We start from the raw sequence: 16,712 nt of genomic DNA on the forward strand, positions 1-16,712 counted from the left end.
GTTTGTGTGCTGCAGGTATAACTCTACATGACGAGGCTCTGGACTGGGCTGCGGCAGGAGACCACGTCAGCCTCACAGTCACAGGCATGGACATCATCAAGATCAAGTAAACACAATGTCGTGTTTTGCTTTCAAGATATTTAGTGGTGATATCTGTCATGTTTATATTTGGGTCGTGCAAACTATATATTTCAAGGTAACTGCTTTCTTCCAGTGTGGGCTGTGTGTTCTGCGATCCCAAGGAGCCTATTCGAGTGTGTACTCGATTCAGAGCCAGAATCCTTCTCTTTAATATCGAAGTCCCAGTCACACAAGGTTTCCCAGTAAGTGCCTGCAAACACAGTCATATTACCAACAGCTTTTTTAATGTTACTTTCATATGTGTGCTGGATGTACAGGCTTATAGCTCTGTTTCTGTTTCACTCTGTGAATATGTTTGTTCATCGTGTATGTGTGTGCGTTTGTGTGTGTGTAGGTATTACTGCATTACCAAACCGTCAGCGAGCCGGCCACCATTAGGAAACTAATTAGTGTTCTACACAAGAGCAGCGGTGAGGTCCTCAAGAAGAAACCAAAGTGAGTGAGCACTGTATTATGTTTTATATTACACATATACAGAACACATCAGGGTTGTCTTTACTGTGTACTCAGATCATGAAGAGTTTGTCTGTAGGTGTTCTTTCCAAATCAGAAACTGAGAGCAGCACCGAAGGGATTGATCAAGTCATCTTCAACATGTTAAAATTTTCCCCAAAAAGCGTTTCCTAGTATTTTCTGCGTTATTCAATATGATACATAGAAGATCAAAGAATGAAATGGAAATCAAATTCTTGTGAGATCATTGACATCTGTTTTTTTATTGATTTGATTTCTTTAGTAGCACATAAAAAAGAACATCCAACAAAAAACAATATAAAGAATATCAGAACATGAAAGGGAGGCCAAAAGCTTTAAAGCAGGGTGTCAAACATACGGCAGAACCGGCCCGCCAAAGGGTCCAGTCCAGCCCAATAGATGCCTTTGCACACCTGATGTTGATGCACTTGTGAAGGTGCATCAGAAAGGTTTCAGTTTTAGGTTTAAAGAGTGAGTAGATACTTAATGTAAAATACTGCTTCAGAGGCTTCTCCACCCTGAGCAAAACACAGCTCTCTGAAAATAGCAGTGATTACTTACTGTGGTCATATTTAAAGATATTGAACGTTGTGTAAAATATTGTCAACCAGCAGCTTCAGTACAAAAGAATCTGTATCAGACTTCTATCTTAAAACAAAATTAGTGGGACCCTGCTGCTGATGCACTGACAAACCTTGACTGCAAATGGTTTGTAATGGAAGGGATGACTTAACCTGCTCCTTCAATAGTTTCCACTTTATTGGAAAATTATGAAAAAAATGCACATGTCATGAAAGTGAGTAGTAAACTCAATTTGGATGTGGAAAAACTGAGACATAATGCTGAATTTGCACATCATTTTTCTGAGGGTATCTCGAGTTGTTGTCGAGTCATTTCTTTTGTAAACAGATAAACGTTTTCAGGATTTTCTTTATTATTTATTATGCGATGGTTTCACTGGTCCGGTCAACATCAAATTGACCTGTATGTGGCCCGTGAACTAAAATGAGTTTGACACCCCTGCTTTTAAAGCTTATCAGGGGTCTCTTAATTTTGATTATAACCATCAAGTACAAGAAACTTAAACTTGGTATAATTTTGAATATCTTTTTTTTTTTTTTTTTATAGTTATAAATAGAATAAAATAAGTAACTCACAATAAAAAAAGTACCAAAGACTGTACAAATTTTAGGATTATCTTAATTTTTTATTTTTGTTTTAAAAATATTGCTAAGGACTGACCTGGGTTCTGATTGAGAGTGTTCCATTTTTTATGTCCTAAATATTTTACAGAAAATTAACTTTGACAGGTTTTAATAAGGGGAATGAATGAAAGTGACTATACTGTCTGCTTTGATAAGAGATCTGAGTTAAATATGAGTTAAAATATTTCCAGAACAGTGTTAGTAAGCTTTTCATCTTTTGGACAGCTTTTTAAACAAATTCAAAAATTTCATTTTTTTTTTTTTTTTTTTTAATTTAACCTTAATTTAACCAGGAAGTCCCATTGAGGTTAAAAATCTCTTTACAAGAGAGACCTGGCTGAGGTGGCAGCCAATCAAAACACATTTAAAATGCAACAATTACAATTACAAAAATCCACAATAAAACAACAACTGTTCAAACATAGGGGCCTCTCAAGAAAAACAAGCACGTCTCTGTCACTACAATTTTTATGACGCCCTTATTAATGTCGTTAACTTCACTAACGAGCTCTTTCTGGAAAAGAAATTGACAAAATTCTAATAAAGTGTAAGGTGGGTGTGTTATTCTGTGTCTTACCTGCTAAAATGTATTTATTTCGGACATCCTTCATCTCAGGTGTCGTCAATATTCTCAACTCAACAAACTGACTGAAAAGATCTCACACACATCAACATGATCTGTTTTTAATGTGTAATATGACACATCACTAACCGCCTGTCTGCGTCTTATGTTGCTGTTTCTTGTGTTTGATGAGCCAAAGACAAAATTCCACCCTGATGGACACAAAAGATTTATTGTATTCTTCTGTTCTCTGAAGGTGTTTGAGTAAAGGCATGAACGCCATCGTGGAGATCCAGACTCAGAGGCCGGTGTCATTAGAGTTATACAAGGACTACAAGGAGCTGGGACGCTTCATGCTCAGATACGTCGGCTCAACCATCGCTGCAGGGGTTGTCACTGAGGTAACGTCGAACAATATGTGAGGCTTTTCTCATTCCTCTTTTTTGTTCCTCCTTGTCCGCTCTCTCCTCCTTCCTCCTGCCTGTGACCTGGAAATCGATCTCAGCGTACCATCTTGGCGGATGTCTCGCTTCCTGAAATCTATGTCAAAGAGAGAAGAACGAGGAGAGAGGAGGCGCGCTGCAGGAGCTTTTAGTGAGGATGCAGGTGTATCCTTCCTCAAAGTCTTTTAAGCAACTGTGACGTATGAAAGAGCATGGACATCTCATTCTGTTAAAGGTCCAGTGTGTAGGATTTCGATGGATATATTGGCAGAAATGGCATAGAATATAATAAGTATATTTTCTTCACTGTACAGTCATCTAAAAAAAAGAATCGCCGTGTTTTTGTTACCTTAGAACAAGACGTTTATATCTACACAGGAAGTGCGTCCTCGTCTGTAGAGATTGCCGTGCTGCACCGCCATGTTTCTACAGCGTCCCGGAAAAGACAAATCAAACACTGGCTGTTCGAGTCTTTACTCGGCCACTATAGTTAGCTGCCCTTCCGCAACTAGAGCGTCGGAACCCCCCCTTTTTTAAGTTAAACAGCTTTATTCAGTGTTTCAGTCACTGTTTTAAATCACTGGGATCATTTGTTTTGGAGAGAGAGAGACCTCTGTGGATAATTCAGTTTCCAGTAAAAACCTCCTGAACGTCTGGATCAGAAATAAGGTGAGCGATGAACAGTGAAGGAACTCCAGCTAGGAGTTTCAGCTGGTTGCAATTTGCAGTCCTTACCACTAGAAGGCAGTAAAACCCCCTAAATCTTACACACTGCTCCTTGAAGGGCCCGTTACCTTGACTCCTCTCTCCTCGTGTCTCTTCCTTGCCTCCTCTGCTCACATCTCAGGTGGGAGGGACTAAAAGTTTCTTTATGCTTCTGCGACGCAACGTGCACGCAGTTGCTGTGCGCCCTATCATAGTTCTGCATCCTGTTGGTCTATGTCGCTATGCAATTCCCCGCCAAAACACTTGAGGGCGCGGTGTTCTTTCATATACCTACCTAGACTCTGTGATGTCTATGGTCATTGCTCGTTCATTGTTTGTTTATCTTCCGGCTTTGCTCTAGTCACAGTGAAGTTGGTGACCGGGAGAGAAAGACTGTTGCTGGAGCTCGAAATGATCGACATTGAACAATCGAGACTTTTGAAAATGGCGGTGTTGTGGTACTGCAGCAGGAAGTAAAACCTTGCGAAATGCCGGAAATGATGTCGTTTGAAGGACCAATCGTAGCTCTTGCGGTCCGTGTTGCCTCGATTCTTGGTTACAATTTTTTGGAGGTGCATGTGGCATGTCTGCGTAGATCACAGAGGGACGCAACGCCTCCGCACAGCCCTCTGTGTCATAGGTAAGCAGAAGCATAAACCTTGCTTAAGAGTTGAGGAGAGGAGGCGCGGAAAGAAATCAAGGATGTACAAACTGGGAAATGAGAAAAGCCTCTAGCTTAGGTGCTACTGGATAAAAATGGGTTGATATTTTAAACTACTTGTATGTGATGCCCCTTTCTATTCTGCATATTTTTATAGTCAACCAATAGTCATCATTTAGGGCCATTAGTCGACTAGTCGCCTGCATGTTTAGGATATTAATGTAATTATTAAATGATATATTTTGGGCGGGGCAACATAATGGTTTGAGTTGAGAATAGTATCAGTAACATTGTTAACACTGTGCTACATTACAGAGAAATACAAAACAAAAAGTGAGCTTGTGTATGCTCAATAACATCTTTTTAAAAGATGATGTTACTTGTTCTGATAAAGTGTCCTTCTGATTTTCCCTCCCCACAGATCAAAGAATGACGAGTACTCCCATCGACGCAGAGCCAATCAGACCCTGCACAGGAAACTGCATGCAGCCAGAGACAAAGTGCAATTCCTCAAACGATGTCCCTCATGGACTCAGCGTCGCATTCATCCATCCACCTTTCCATCCAGCGCAGCGGCTGCTTCACCTGGCTGCTCTGATCGACACTAACTGCACAGATACCACGTGGCAAGACGCTGAGCAGCCTCTTCCATCAAACTTCACATTTCCCCGCTGTCTGCCTGTTTGCTTGTTATTAAAAACCCTGTCGCTCTAAATTCACTGTTTCATCAAGTCATATCAATATAATCCAACTCTGAAAGACATTTTTATCACGCCAAGGTTTCCACAGTGATTAATGTCACTGTACTGTCCAGGAAGGCGCCACTGCTGATCGATGAATAGGCTCTCCTAATCAAAACCGCTGACCTGAAATGACTGATTTAAAATTCAGATAGAAATGGAAGAGTGAGGTGTTGTGTTGTGCGGTTGAAAGCAAAACATTTGATATTATTTTTACCATTAAGAATGTTTCCATCTCACATGACAAAGCCGAGGGGACACTAGCAAAGTTTATGAACAAAAAGGGAAACTTCAATTTCCACCTCTGGACAAAGAGACATAATTCTCATTTATGTAAAAAAAAAAAGAAAAATAAGACTTGAAATGCTTCTACAGTAAAGCACCAACATGCTTTTTGAGCTGTGTTTCTTTTTCAATCAAAACCTCGGCTAAGACGAGAAGGACGAGCTGTGTTTCTGTTTCCTCCATGTGTTGGTGAAGGTGGTGTGAAGGACGACGATCCAAAATGAACATGACATCAGTAATCTGTGGTTCGACTTTTGATTTTAGCAGTTTGAATTGTCCCTTTTTTATCAACAAGAAAAAAAGAATCCTTTAAAAAAAAAAAAAGAGCATCCGCCAGCAAAATCAAAGTGTGGAGAAATCGGGAGTTTTCTGTCTGTCGAAATACACACCAGCAAGCAAGTAGGAAGTGAGAGTGTAGAGGTGATCATTTCCAGTCAGGTTCGACGGTGACACAGCTGGGGTTGGTCCCGCTGGAGTGGAAAGCACCGCAAAAGACACATCTCAGTGTGAATGCGTGGAGAAGGGTTTAGAGTTTTAAAAAAAATGCCCGCAACACGTAAACCTGTAAACAGATTATAGTTTCCTGTTGTGGACTCTGAAGTGATACATGCATGTCTAACTGCGGTGACCAGAGTTCCAGTTTTAGAAACTTTTCCATGACTGTTGAGAGACCGGAAACTGAGAGATCATAATTTAATGAACATATAGTCGACGGAAAGAGTGAAATTAATCCCAAAACAAACATCACTGCCTTTATGTTTTCCATTTGATAATAAAAATACATGTAAATATGTTTGTAAACTCAAAATAGAAATCCTTCAAAAAATTAGCAAGGGCCACGGAACATTTGGCCCGCAATTTATCCAAGAATGCCCCCAAAAGCCATGTTCCGGGGGCCAAAATTGCCCCCAAGTTTTCGAAACAACTATATGTATTTATATTTTTAACAGTATTACAATCTGACATTAGTAGTATAATTAGTATGAGAAGTATAATTTTATTTTTATTAAATTAATTTACCGTCACGTCTACAACTCATTTTCCAGACATAATCAACGAGATTGCACTGATTACATGAGAGTAATCTGACAGAGAAGGGGAGGGGGCTTTGCTGTACCCTAAGTATAAATTAACCATTTCTTGGGTGATCTGTGTCTACACAATGACAAATTAAGGTAGAATGAATGTTAGATTTTAAATTAACTTACTTCCAGGATTGCACCTAAGGAATTTATAGTAATTTGGCCTTTTTAACAGTAAACTGTAATGTGGTGAAACATTAGTACTGCTATCAGTAGATTAATGGTTAAATCATCACATTTAAACTGGTTGAATTATAGGAAATCTGAGTGATATTTTGCAACCATAACTTTATGTAACCCATTATTTATTTCGTTTATAGTGGTTTCTACTGAAGAGTGAAGACACTATCTCAGTTGGTTTTGCTTTTCATGTGTTTATTGTTAGAACATAATTACAATTTTTTGATGGCCCCCAAACATTTTGAAAATGCCCCCATTTTTTAGACTGTGGGGGCCAAAATTGCCCCCAAAATATTTTGTTAATTTCATACCCTGGTTCACTTCCTGTCCGCAAAAACCCTACACTTATGTACATAATGCCAGATGGTGTGTTTGCGTTCACGAGGGTTGTCCAGGAATGAATCTTTATTTAGATATTAGATCTTGAATTAGATTTTAGATTAGATTAGCTACAGAAATGTGTGGCGAAGGTGTTGTCAGATTATATCTCTGATTAATGGTGAGCAATCTCGTTACTTCTTGCACACATACTCAGGAAAGTGTGCGTACATAGACGCTGGCGACAGGCTGGTGATGCAGAGAATATACGATGGATTCTTGTCATAACTTAATATGCAAACCACAGTACTATATTTTATTAAAAAAATCATGTAACCTATTTAGGACTTTAAAATTAAATGTCTAATATGAGGAAATTACGAATATAATTTGATCTGCCATTACCTTTGAATGTCTGAAAAACTGAACTGTAAAATCACATGCAGTTTGAGATGGGCATCGTCAGCCTCATCCAGAACAAGAATCCACTGATAAATTCATACAGCGAGTTTAAGCTGACTTTGCAGTTAAATTTCTCAAAAACTGCACAGTAAAATTTGACATGGACATAGTCAAGATCATCTTGAACATGAATCCATTAAAAATTCATAAAATAAGGACTTTTTTTTTTTTTTTTTTTAGTGACAAGTTGATGATTATTTGATACTACTACTACTAATACCTAGTTCATTAATTTAGAACCCCTGGAAATGGCCAAATATGCACCAAAATTGCACAGTAAATTCAAAATGACCGACTTCCTGTTGGGTTTAGAGCATGCCTCCAAGAGGCTTTTTTGTACGTCTCGGAGTGTTACACATGCCTACCCAGTGTCATACACGTAGGTTAAACCAGCTCCGGGGGCTGTTTCATTGAAATTTTGTAGGTGGCGCTACTGAACGATTTTTTTGGGACCCGAGCATGAGACCCTTAAAATATAAAATTTTTCACCAGTTCTGATATATCTGCAAAGTTTCATGAGTTTTTGAGTATGTTAAGCCTCCCAAAAAGGCAATTCATTTGTCAGAAGAAGAAGAATTCCTTGCATTTCAAGTGGTGCTCGGACCCTAATAATAGGATTTATATAGCATTATTCTGGAAACTCATAGACACTTTAAAGAGAACAACAAAAACAAAAGATGAAATAATAATTATAATTTATTTTCTTACCCCCTTTAAAAAAAAAGTGGGACAGTAGAATAACTCTGAGTATTTTTGGATTTGAATGTCATATAATGTGCAATATTATGCCGTTTTTACTCCGTATATCAAATGTGAGAAATTATTGCTGTAGTATGGATCTGTCTTTATCCTTTTATCCATCATCCTCCAGCATTATAATGCTAGTTTGACTGTGTACTTGCCAACGACGGCTCAGTTGACCTCAGTGTAGTTGCAGATGGTCTGCAGAGCCCTGGAGCCCCGCCTACACTAGAGACACGGAGCGCTGTTTTGGTGTTTATTCAAAGTTTATTAATATTGAACATGTTGTGTCCAAATTGCACCAAATTCAATACTGAACTTCCTTTGGTCTGTAGCAGTACAACCACAAAGTGTGAAGTAGGTCAGATGAACGGTTCTGAAGATATGTGAAGGAGAGACAGAGATGGCTTTTCGCTTTTATAGTTATACTAATGATTCTTTTTTTAAGTTTTGCTGTATCACATGACTTGGCAGTGTTTGTGATTGATGCACCAGCAACTTAGACGGTTACTGTGTCCCCTGTGGACCTGCTTCAGGTGATTCTGTCGTCTCTGTAAAAGTTGACACGTACGGCTAATTGATTATCATTCAATCTAATACGGCTGATTATATGATATGACTCAGTACAACGTGTGCAGTTGCACAAAGACCTCGATTATGACTTATTTCAGACTCCAGAAAAAAGAACAACAGCAGCGGAGAGATCAAGCAGACACTGACCGAAAGACATCTGACAACAAGGCTGCTTGCTTTGCACTGATGATGGTCCATGTCAGTGATCGTCGCAGCCTCTTAATTCAACCCAGTGAAAAGCCTCATGTAGAGGAATTTCCACCAGACTGTGCATGACAGTGTTCAGCAACTCATGCATTTATACAACACACTTTATAAGTCTTGCCTACAACACAAAGATCAGTGCGTAAGAATTTGGTGTGGAAAGTGCAGCTTCCATCAGGCCAGCAAAGTCACCTTGGAGCACGTTTGAAATACAAAACCTTAAAGTCTACAGATGTCCTGAGGGGCCCTGAAGGCATCTAGAATGATAAGAACAGTTGTTAGTGCCAGTGTGGCGGCTCGTAGCGTGATGATGAATCACTTTCTCTGTAAATGGATGAGTAATGCTGCGGCTTCCTCACCAGAAGTCGCCTCTCTGAATAAGCACTTTCTAAAACCCGAATTTCACACGGTTGACACACTAGTGTACACAAACCTAAAACAAACACTAAAGGCGCCATGATCTAACAAGCCTGCTGTGAAACACTTTGAAGTTTACTTTGGTGTTGTCATGACAAAAAGTTCTTTCCCTTCAAGTGTGGGTTAGTATTTCTTCTTGTGCTCAGGGACACAATACATGACGTGGACATTTACTGGTGAGTTAAAGGCCGCAGCCTTCCTTTGAGCATGTGAGGGGTTAATCTTTGACATTTATATAAGAAGTCTTGAAGCAGAGAGACTTGTGCTCGGCATGTACTTGAATACTGATCTGTCAGACCTGCTGCTCATCTTTCTCCGCAACAAAACCTCATCGGTTCATTTAGTCATCGCTCTGGAGCTTCACATCACCCAGTTACCAGAAGAAAGGCCGCTGCTGCACATTTCTGCAAACCACCAAAATGTGTGGTTGCACATTTCATATCAGCTTTTCTAGAGTGATGTAGTGTATGAGCTGACTGTGTCATCTGGCAATGGAGGGGATGGAGGATAGAGTTACTCTTACGGTGCTTCCAGACCTGGAGTTGTCTTGCTTTGGTCCGAATCGGGGACTAATTTTGTGGACCAGATCAAATGCCTTGTGTGAGAAAGCTGCTCTTGACTGGTCAGAATTTCCATGTGGGAAGAATCCAGGAAGTAAACAAAACGTTGAAGAAGATAAATGTGACACTTTCTAATGTCACAATGGAGGGACAACTACGCAGGTTGATTTTAGCACTGCTCATCGTGGACTATATTGCTGTCATTGTTCATTTTAGTCAAACCATACAGTTTGAAAACGAGGCGCGGCTCCAACTAGAAAACAATGTTTTGATGCATTGGATGTGCTGAATGTGCATATTAAGGCAGTACAGGAGGAGGTGCACATTAATAATCCTCCAGGACTGTAACATGCTCATGTTTAACCCAAACAATGTGTCATGTGACTGCAGTTGGTTCACATTCAGGTCGGAACACCTTCTCACCACAAACAAACCGCACCAGAGTTCGTTTGTAACTGGACCGAGACCACCTCTTCAAGAAGGTCTCAGTCTGGTTGTTTTGATGCGCACCTGAGTGTGATTGCTGTGTTCACACCTGCCCAAACGAACCGCACTGAGGGGGCAAACGAACTTGACTTGGATTGAACCAAACAGGGCAGGTGTGAAAACACCCTTAAGTAACGACCAGTTTGTGTTTTTCCTAATGGGACAGTGGCAATTTAAGCCAAAACATGATAATTTCCTGACCATATGTAAATGGTTTTTGTGCCTGACCCTAACCATATTAACCACAGCATTGTTGAAATGTAAAATTTCAACATATCCGAAACATAATTATGTGGCAGTGTAACGTATCTGAGGTCTTCAGAGACGTACAATTCCAACATTTTTTTCTGGCAATAGTGTGGCTCAATCAGCAGGTGGAGTTTGACTTGTTCACATTTCTGTTTTTTTTTTTTTTCCTTGGTACTGTGGCCTGAATTTGAAGTCAGTTTCACCTTACATTAATTTATTTCTCCAAGGCCAAGAATGAGCTGAATGAGCTTCACTTTTAATCTAACATAAAGGAGTCCAAGCTTGTAGGGGAGACTGGGGTTGGTTGACACACTTTCCACTCTGCCGTATTTCTCTGGCATAATTTATTTAGAATAAATTAATTAATTTGAATACATTTATTTCAAATATTCTAATCAGCATCAAATGAAAGGTTATGATCTCATTATAAATATTTTTTAACTATATAATAACAAAACCAATAAAAACAATTTTAACAAGTCAAACAATAAAACGTTCCCATTTTCAAGCCATTTATCAGTAGAAATGTCTAATTACTTTTGCAATTGACCATTTAAAATAATGATAATGAACTAACTATAAAAAATATTGTTTTAAATCTTTAAAAACTAGTTTTTCCCCTTTCAAAATACCCCAACAGAATTTACCTTAAATTTACATTCACATGTACCTACCAGCTTTGTGATGAAATTATTTTCGCTAGCTACCATCACTTATCACAATTTCAAATTTGAGATCAAAATGTAGTTTATTTCTTCATCTATAAACTAGAAGTAACACATTTCCAATATCTCTAACACAGTTTCAATTCTATAAAACTAAAATTACCCTCATTAAAGAAGTTCATGACTTTTACATGTTTTAACACACTAGATGAGAGCAGGTCAAGACAGCAAACATTTTGTTGTTCACGCTGTTCTCATAAACTGTTCATATGTTTTCCTTTGAAAAGTAATGCACCAAAATTATTGCACATAACCGTGCACCAGTTACTTGTGTATAATCCAGGTATTTGTGATGGCTATCGTCATGTAAAGAATAAAGGACACGGTTAAAAAAGGTTGAAGGTTGGTGAGGCGGTTGGATCATAAAACACCGGTCTTTCCCCTGGGACTTTCCCCAGGAAACTGGTGTTTGGAGCTGTGGAACATTGAGTCATTTTAAGGTACGTTGTCACCATGTTTCTTTTTTTTTTTAAAAATTAACCACAGTAACTTTAGCTGACCAAACCTAACCTCTGTAACTTTATGTGAAGTATGTGACTGTACGTTAACTACCTAACGTCACTCACAGGGCGCAAATTCATAGGATATCATATGAACCATTGGGTGTGCATTTTACGACTCATAAGGATAGGCTGACATTTTTGTTTCAGTGACCTTCAAAGGACCACTTAACAGCTGCATGCCAACTGACCCCAGTCTTCCCTAACTGGGCTCAATACAGAGAAGCTTCAACAAAAATGACTGAAATAAAGAAACAGATACTTTAATGACAGCAGCTGCTCTCATTTAAATCTAGTTGTGACAGATTTTGAGCCTAGACAAGCTACAGTATTGTCACATGATCAAATATAGACTGGACATCAGACAACATTGACAGACGTTATCTAACAGTCACCATTGCATACCTGTATATGACCAAAATATCAAAGAGAATAAGAAATTATTCATTTAATTAATATTTTTTGTTTATAGTTTATTCAGAGACTTTATAGTTTTTGTAGAATAAGCATTTAATTTTGTTATAGATTGCTACTGTCTGTTTTACCCAGAAATGAAAATAAAATTATGACAGTTACGGGTTTGCATTTTATAGCAAATGGCACCATTCTTAATGTAATTTAAAAACTAAAATACACACAAGTGTAGTTCCAAGATAGTGAGCATTCTCAAGGCCCCCCACAGGCCCCAGTGCAACTGCACTGCCTGCACTGTCGACATTTACGCCCCTGTGTTTCTGTGTGTTCCAGTACCCATACTGCCATACTACAGTGTGCAAGAAAAAGATTTAGTATGTGTAAATACATAGTAGGTTATGTCAAATGCGGTATACCAAAACTACCAGGATGTACTGCTACATATGGTCCGATTTTTCAGTTTGTAAGCCAGAATGCTTTCTGGCTGCTCTGACCCACAATCCTCTGCGCAGTGGACAATATGTGTTACTTGTTAACATCATAGACATATATACATAGACGCCGCATCGACTGCCTGAGCGCGTCCTCGCCGGCCGCCATCTTGGATGGGTCTCGCTTTGCCTCCACAGTGCATTCACTTCTATTGAGGAAGGAGCTGTATGCACAAGTAAAATAGAATAACTCGCTGAATTTTCAACTGATTTTCACACGGTTTGGTTTGTTACAAACGGCACACATGTAGTTATGATACAGGTTTCTGCTTTCGTACATTAAAAATACGGGATTTCATGCTTTAATACTTCCTACAGATAGCAACAGCATGTTATTTAGGTCACAGCACAGTTATTTTATTCACCTCAACCCCAGAGTGGGATGGATATATATATATATATACATATATATATATACATATATATATATATATATATATATACATATACATATAGCCTATATAGATATAGATATACACACACATATATACTGTTTTAAGACAATATACACAATACAAAACATAGTATAGCATATTAATAAATCTATTAATATATTTTAATAAAGAAAAAGCTCTATTGTTGATTGAGCTTATTTCTCAAACACACTCACTCTCTTTTATACCCACAGCCATCAGACTTAATAATTCTTTGTTAAATAGATGATCTTACAGACTTCTTTGAAATTTTCTTTTCGGGGATTAGTAAAGTTATTCTTATTACACTGACTGCTGTGATCCCTCAAAAGTAGTAAAAAACATTTTCAGTATTTACATAAACACTGAAATTAATTTTGGTATTGTTATTATAACTATGAAAATGGGACTGTGGTCAAGATAATTTGAAAAAAGAAATACAGAAGGATGAGCAGCAGGGGATATTTGCAGCACAACTGGTGGAAAAGTGAATATGTGCACAAAGGTGTGCAAGGCAAGGCAAGGCAAGTTTTTTTGTATAGCACAATTCAACACAAGGTAATTCAAAGTGCTTTACAGAGACATTAAAAGCAACAAGACACAATTTAAAACAATAAAAACAGTCGATTGAAAAGGGAAATAGAAATTGAGAATGATAGTGATAATAATAAAATACAGTAACATAAAATAAAAACAGGCTCAATACATTGAACCGTCAGGATAAGAAAAGAAGTAAAATAATAAAAGGCATAAATCAGCAGTGTGTAGTTAAAAAGTACGGGCAGTAGAATACAGCAGGTAGGTGATTAATCTAAGAGTATGCTTCAGTAAACAGTAGTGTTTTAGCCCTGATTTAAAGGAGCTGACAGTTTGAGCTGACCTCAGATCTACATATCATGCTATACATAATATGCTATACTGTGTTTTGTATTGTGTATATGGTGTTTATACAGTATGTTTATACAGTATATAAATACTGTATATATATATATATATATATATATATATATATATCCCACTCTGGGGTTGAGGTTGAGGTAAATAAAAGCACTGTGTTGTGACCTAAATAACATGCTGTTGCTATCTGCAGGAAGTATTAAAGCATAAAATCCCGCATTTTTAATGTACGAAAGCATCCTGTATCATAACTACATGTGTGCCGCTTGTAACAAACCAAACCGCGTGAAAATCAGTTGAAAATTCAGTGAGTTATTCTATTTTACTTGTGCATACAGCTCCTTCCTCAATAGAAGTGAATGCACTGTGGAGGCGAAGCGAGACCCATCCAAGATGGCGGCCGGCGAGGACGTCGGCTCCAATAGGCAGCGGCAGTCAATGCGGCGTCTATGTATATATGTCTATGGTTAACATAGCCTAACTTTACCTACTTAGCAAGCTAACTCACTAATATTCTAGTCTATTGGCAAGCCTTCTTGTTAGCATAGCCAACCTAGTTAGCAAGCTAACTCACTAATATTCTAGTCTATTGGCAAGCCTTCTTGTTAGCGTAGCCAACCTAGTTAGCAAGCTAACTTACTAATATTCTAGTCTATTGGCAAGCCTTCTTGTTAGCGTAGCCAACCTAGTTAGCAAGCTAACTCGCTAACTCTGCAGTAGCTTACAAGGTTTTTGGTCACTGCTACTGAGGATTTTGTTTAACTGTACTAACTTCAATTTGGAAAACTAGAAGCAAAAAAAAGCACAGGTGCAGCACACTGATGATGTCAGAGGGCTGTGATTGGTTGTTGGTCCGAGAACGCGATGTGGGATGTTGATCCAGGAACATGTCCTACTTGGTAAAGTCACGCCGTGCCTCCAGTGTCACCGATATATGAGTAAGAGGGTCAAAGTTCAGGTTGTAATGTTATGAGGAAAAAGTATGTCCGGTTGTGGGTATACTGCATGCAACAGTGTGCACTTTTCAAGGGCAGCTGCAGTACCTGCTAAAAGTAAGAAGAAGAAGTATTCGGAAGGCACCATCTTCTTGTTCTTCTTCTTGTTCTTCGAATGTTAAGATGCTGTCTGTACGTATGCCCCCACTAACGAGCCACTGACTGAGAGGTATAATAACGGTAAAAATGAACTTTATAAATAAACATTATAATTCATTTATAGACCTGCTATGGAAATCTTCTTTTCAGTGAGCTGTTATCAGTGACAGGGACAATGATTAGCCTGCTGCTGCTGCTGCTGCACACCACAGTGCCTTTTATTGCGAAATGTGACACAGGAGGAAGCTGTCAAGTGGGAGGATCAGTGCAAGGCCAGGTTACTCGCTCTTAACAGCTGGATTCATGTGGTTAGAGACACTGACTGCTTTGTCTGCTGTCATTTTCAGTCTGTTGTATTAGTCTGGTATCATAGTGTCACAGCCATGTCGAAGACCTCGCAGCAGAGCTCATACCTGGTCCTGGAGAACTTCATCGGAGGGAAGTTCGTCTCATGTCGGAGTCACATCGACTCCTATGACCCGTCCATCGGAGAGGTTTACTGCAAGGTGCCTGACAGTGGCAAGGAGGAGGTGGGTCGTCCTCAACCAGTATTGCTCAAGATATTTGTCACACTGCTTTACGCACTTGGTACTTTCTCCACAGAGAATACATGCAGACAGTTAAAAGGCCAGGTTGCTTTCCTTTGCTGCAAAAGCCCTGCAGTGAAACATTTCAAAGGTTTGATGTTGAAATCATGTAAAAGCAGTGTTGTAACTTCTGAATTGCCACAAAGAAATATTTGCAGGGTCACAAGAGGTCAGGTGCTGGCCGTACTGTACCTCCTTGATCTGTGTTTGGCACATGTTGCAATTTCTGAGATTTTCCAATCTGGCATGACTCATCATATTGCTGTTTTTGTGTTTGTGAGTTAGTGATTTCAATGTTGTGCTCTTTTTTCCATGCTATTACATAGCAGTTATAATCTCATAAACTTTACAAAGGTAGTCTTTATTGCAGGATGTTGAGCTGCATTGCATTTTATTACTGGTGATGTATACCATGAATATCCACGTTCAGATGCTGCATGTGAAACACTGCCTCAGAGAGGTAACAGTCGGAGTGAAGCACCTTTGCACTTAACCGAGTCAACAGTGAACTAATTATTAAACACATGAAACATGCTGGTAAGCCTTAAAGGGAAAGTTCAGATGTTTTGAGGTGAGGTTTTATGAGTTACTTGACCATAGTCAGTGTATTACCTGCAGTAGTTGGAGGCCAACATGCCTCCAGTTTGCAGAAACAGATTTTAAATCTCTAATAGCTGGAAAAATGGTGCATATAGCTGATTTTAATGGAAAATATCCCCAGATCCTCCCTAGGTTTAGACTGAGCCTCAAATGTTCACAATGTCTGGCTCCGCCCATGCTGGAAACCACTGAAGTAATGTTAGCATCATCTGAGAGCTACACAGAACACTGTTCATTTCTCGATGCATCACTGCCCACAGGTGGAGGCAGCGGTGGCAGCAGCTAAAGAAGCTTTCCCCGACTGGTCCGCCCGCAGCCCAGAGCAGCGAGCTCAGATCCTCAACAAGCTGGCCAACCTGATCGATGAAAACCTGGAGGAGTTCGCCCAGGCTGAGTCCAGAGACCAAGGTGTCTGATACTGTTTTAATACATGTTGCATCGGTCAGCAGCGCTGGGTCAGTGGCTCAACTCCTTGAATTTAGCCTTATTTAGTATCCAAAGTT

The 16,712-nt window shown here is 39.1% G+C and overlaps 2 protein-coding genes across 3 annotated transcripts in view; both read left to right on the forward strand.

Annotated features, from left to right (window-relative positions):
- hbs1l (HBS1-like translational GTPase) overlaps positions 1-5,329 on the forward strand; it is a 37,908-nt gene extending 32,579 nt beyond the window's left edge. Inside the window, exons 14-18 of the mRNA XM_049589626.1 lie at positions 16-106; positions 215-323; positions 476-576; positions 2,639-2,783; positions 4,613-5,329. Of these exons, the coding sequence (XP_049445583.1) occupies positions 16-106; positions 215-323; positions 476-576; positions 2,639-2,783; positions 4,613-4,624 (458 nt within the window). The 3' untranslated portion in view covers positions 4,625-5,329. The remainder of the gene's footprint in view (positions 1-15; positions 107-214; positions 324-475; positions 577-2,638; positions 2,784-4,612) is intronic.
- Positions 5,330-14,720: 9,391 nt separating this feature from the next.
- aldh8a1 (aldehyde dehydrogenase 8 family, member A1) overlaps positions 14,721-16,712 on the forward strand; it is a 206,341-nt gene continuing 204,349 nt past the window's right edge. For both annotated transcript variants that reach the window (XR_007450287.1, XM_049589172.1), the window contains exons 1-2: positions 14,721-15,552; positions 16,470-16,617. Coding sequence is in view for 1 of the 2 variants with exons in the window: in XM_049589172.1 (XP_049445129.1) it covers positions 15,406-15,552; positions 16,470-16,617 (295 nt within the window). In the remaining variant the exon portion in view is untranslated. The remainder of the gene's footprint in view (positions 15,553-16,469; positions 16,618-16,712) is intronic.

The sequence above is a fragment of the Epinephelus fuscoguttatus genome, linkage group LG11, assembly GCF_011397635.1.
Source record: "Epinephelus fuscoguttatus linkage group LG11, E.fuscoguttatus.final_Chr_v1".
In the NCBI taxonomy this organism is placed as follows: Eukaryota; Metazoa; Chordata; class Actinopteri; order Perciformes; family Serranidae; genus Epinephelus; species Epinephelus fuscoguttatus.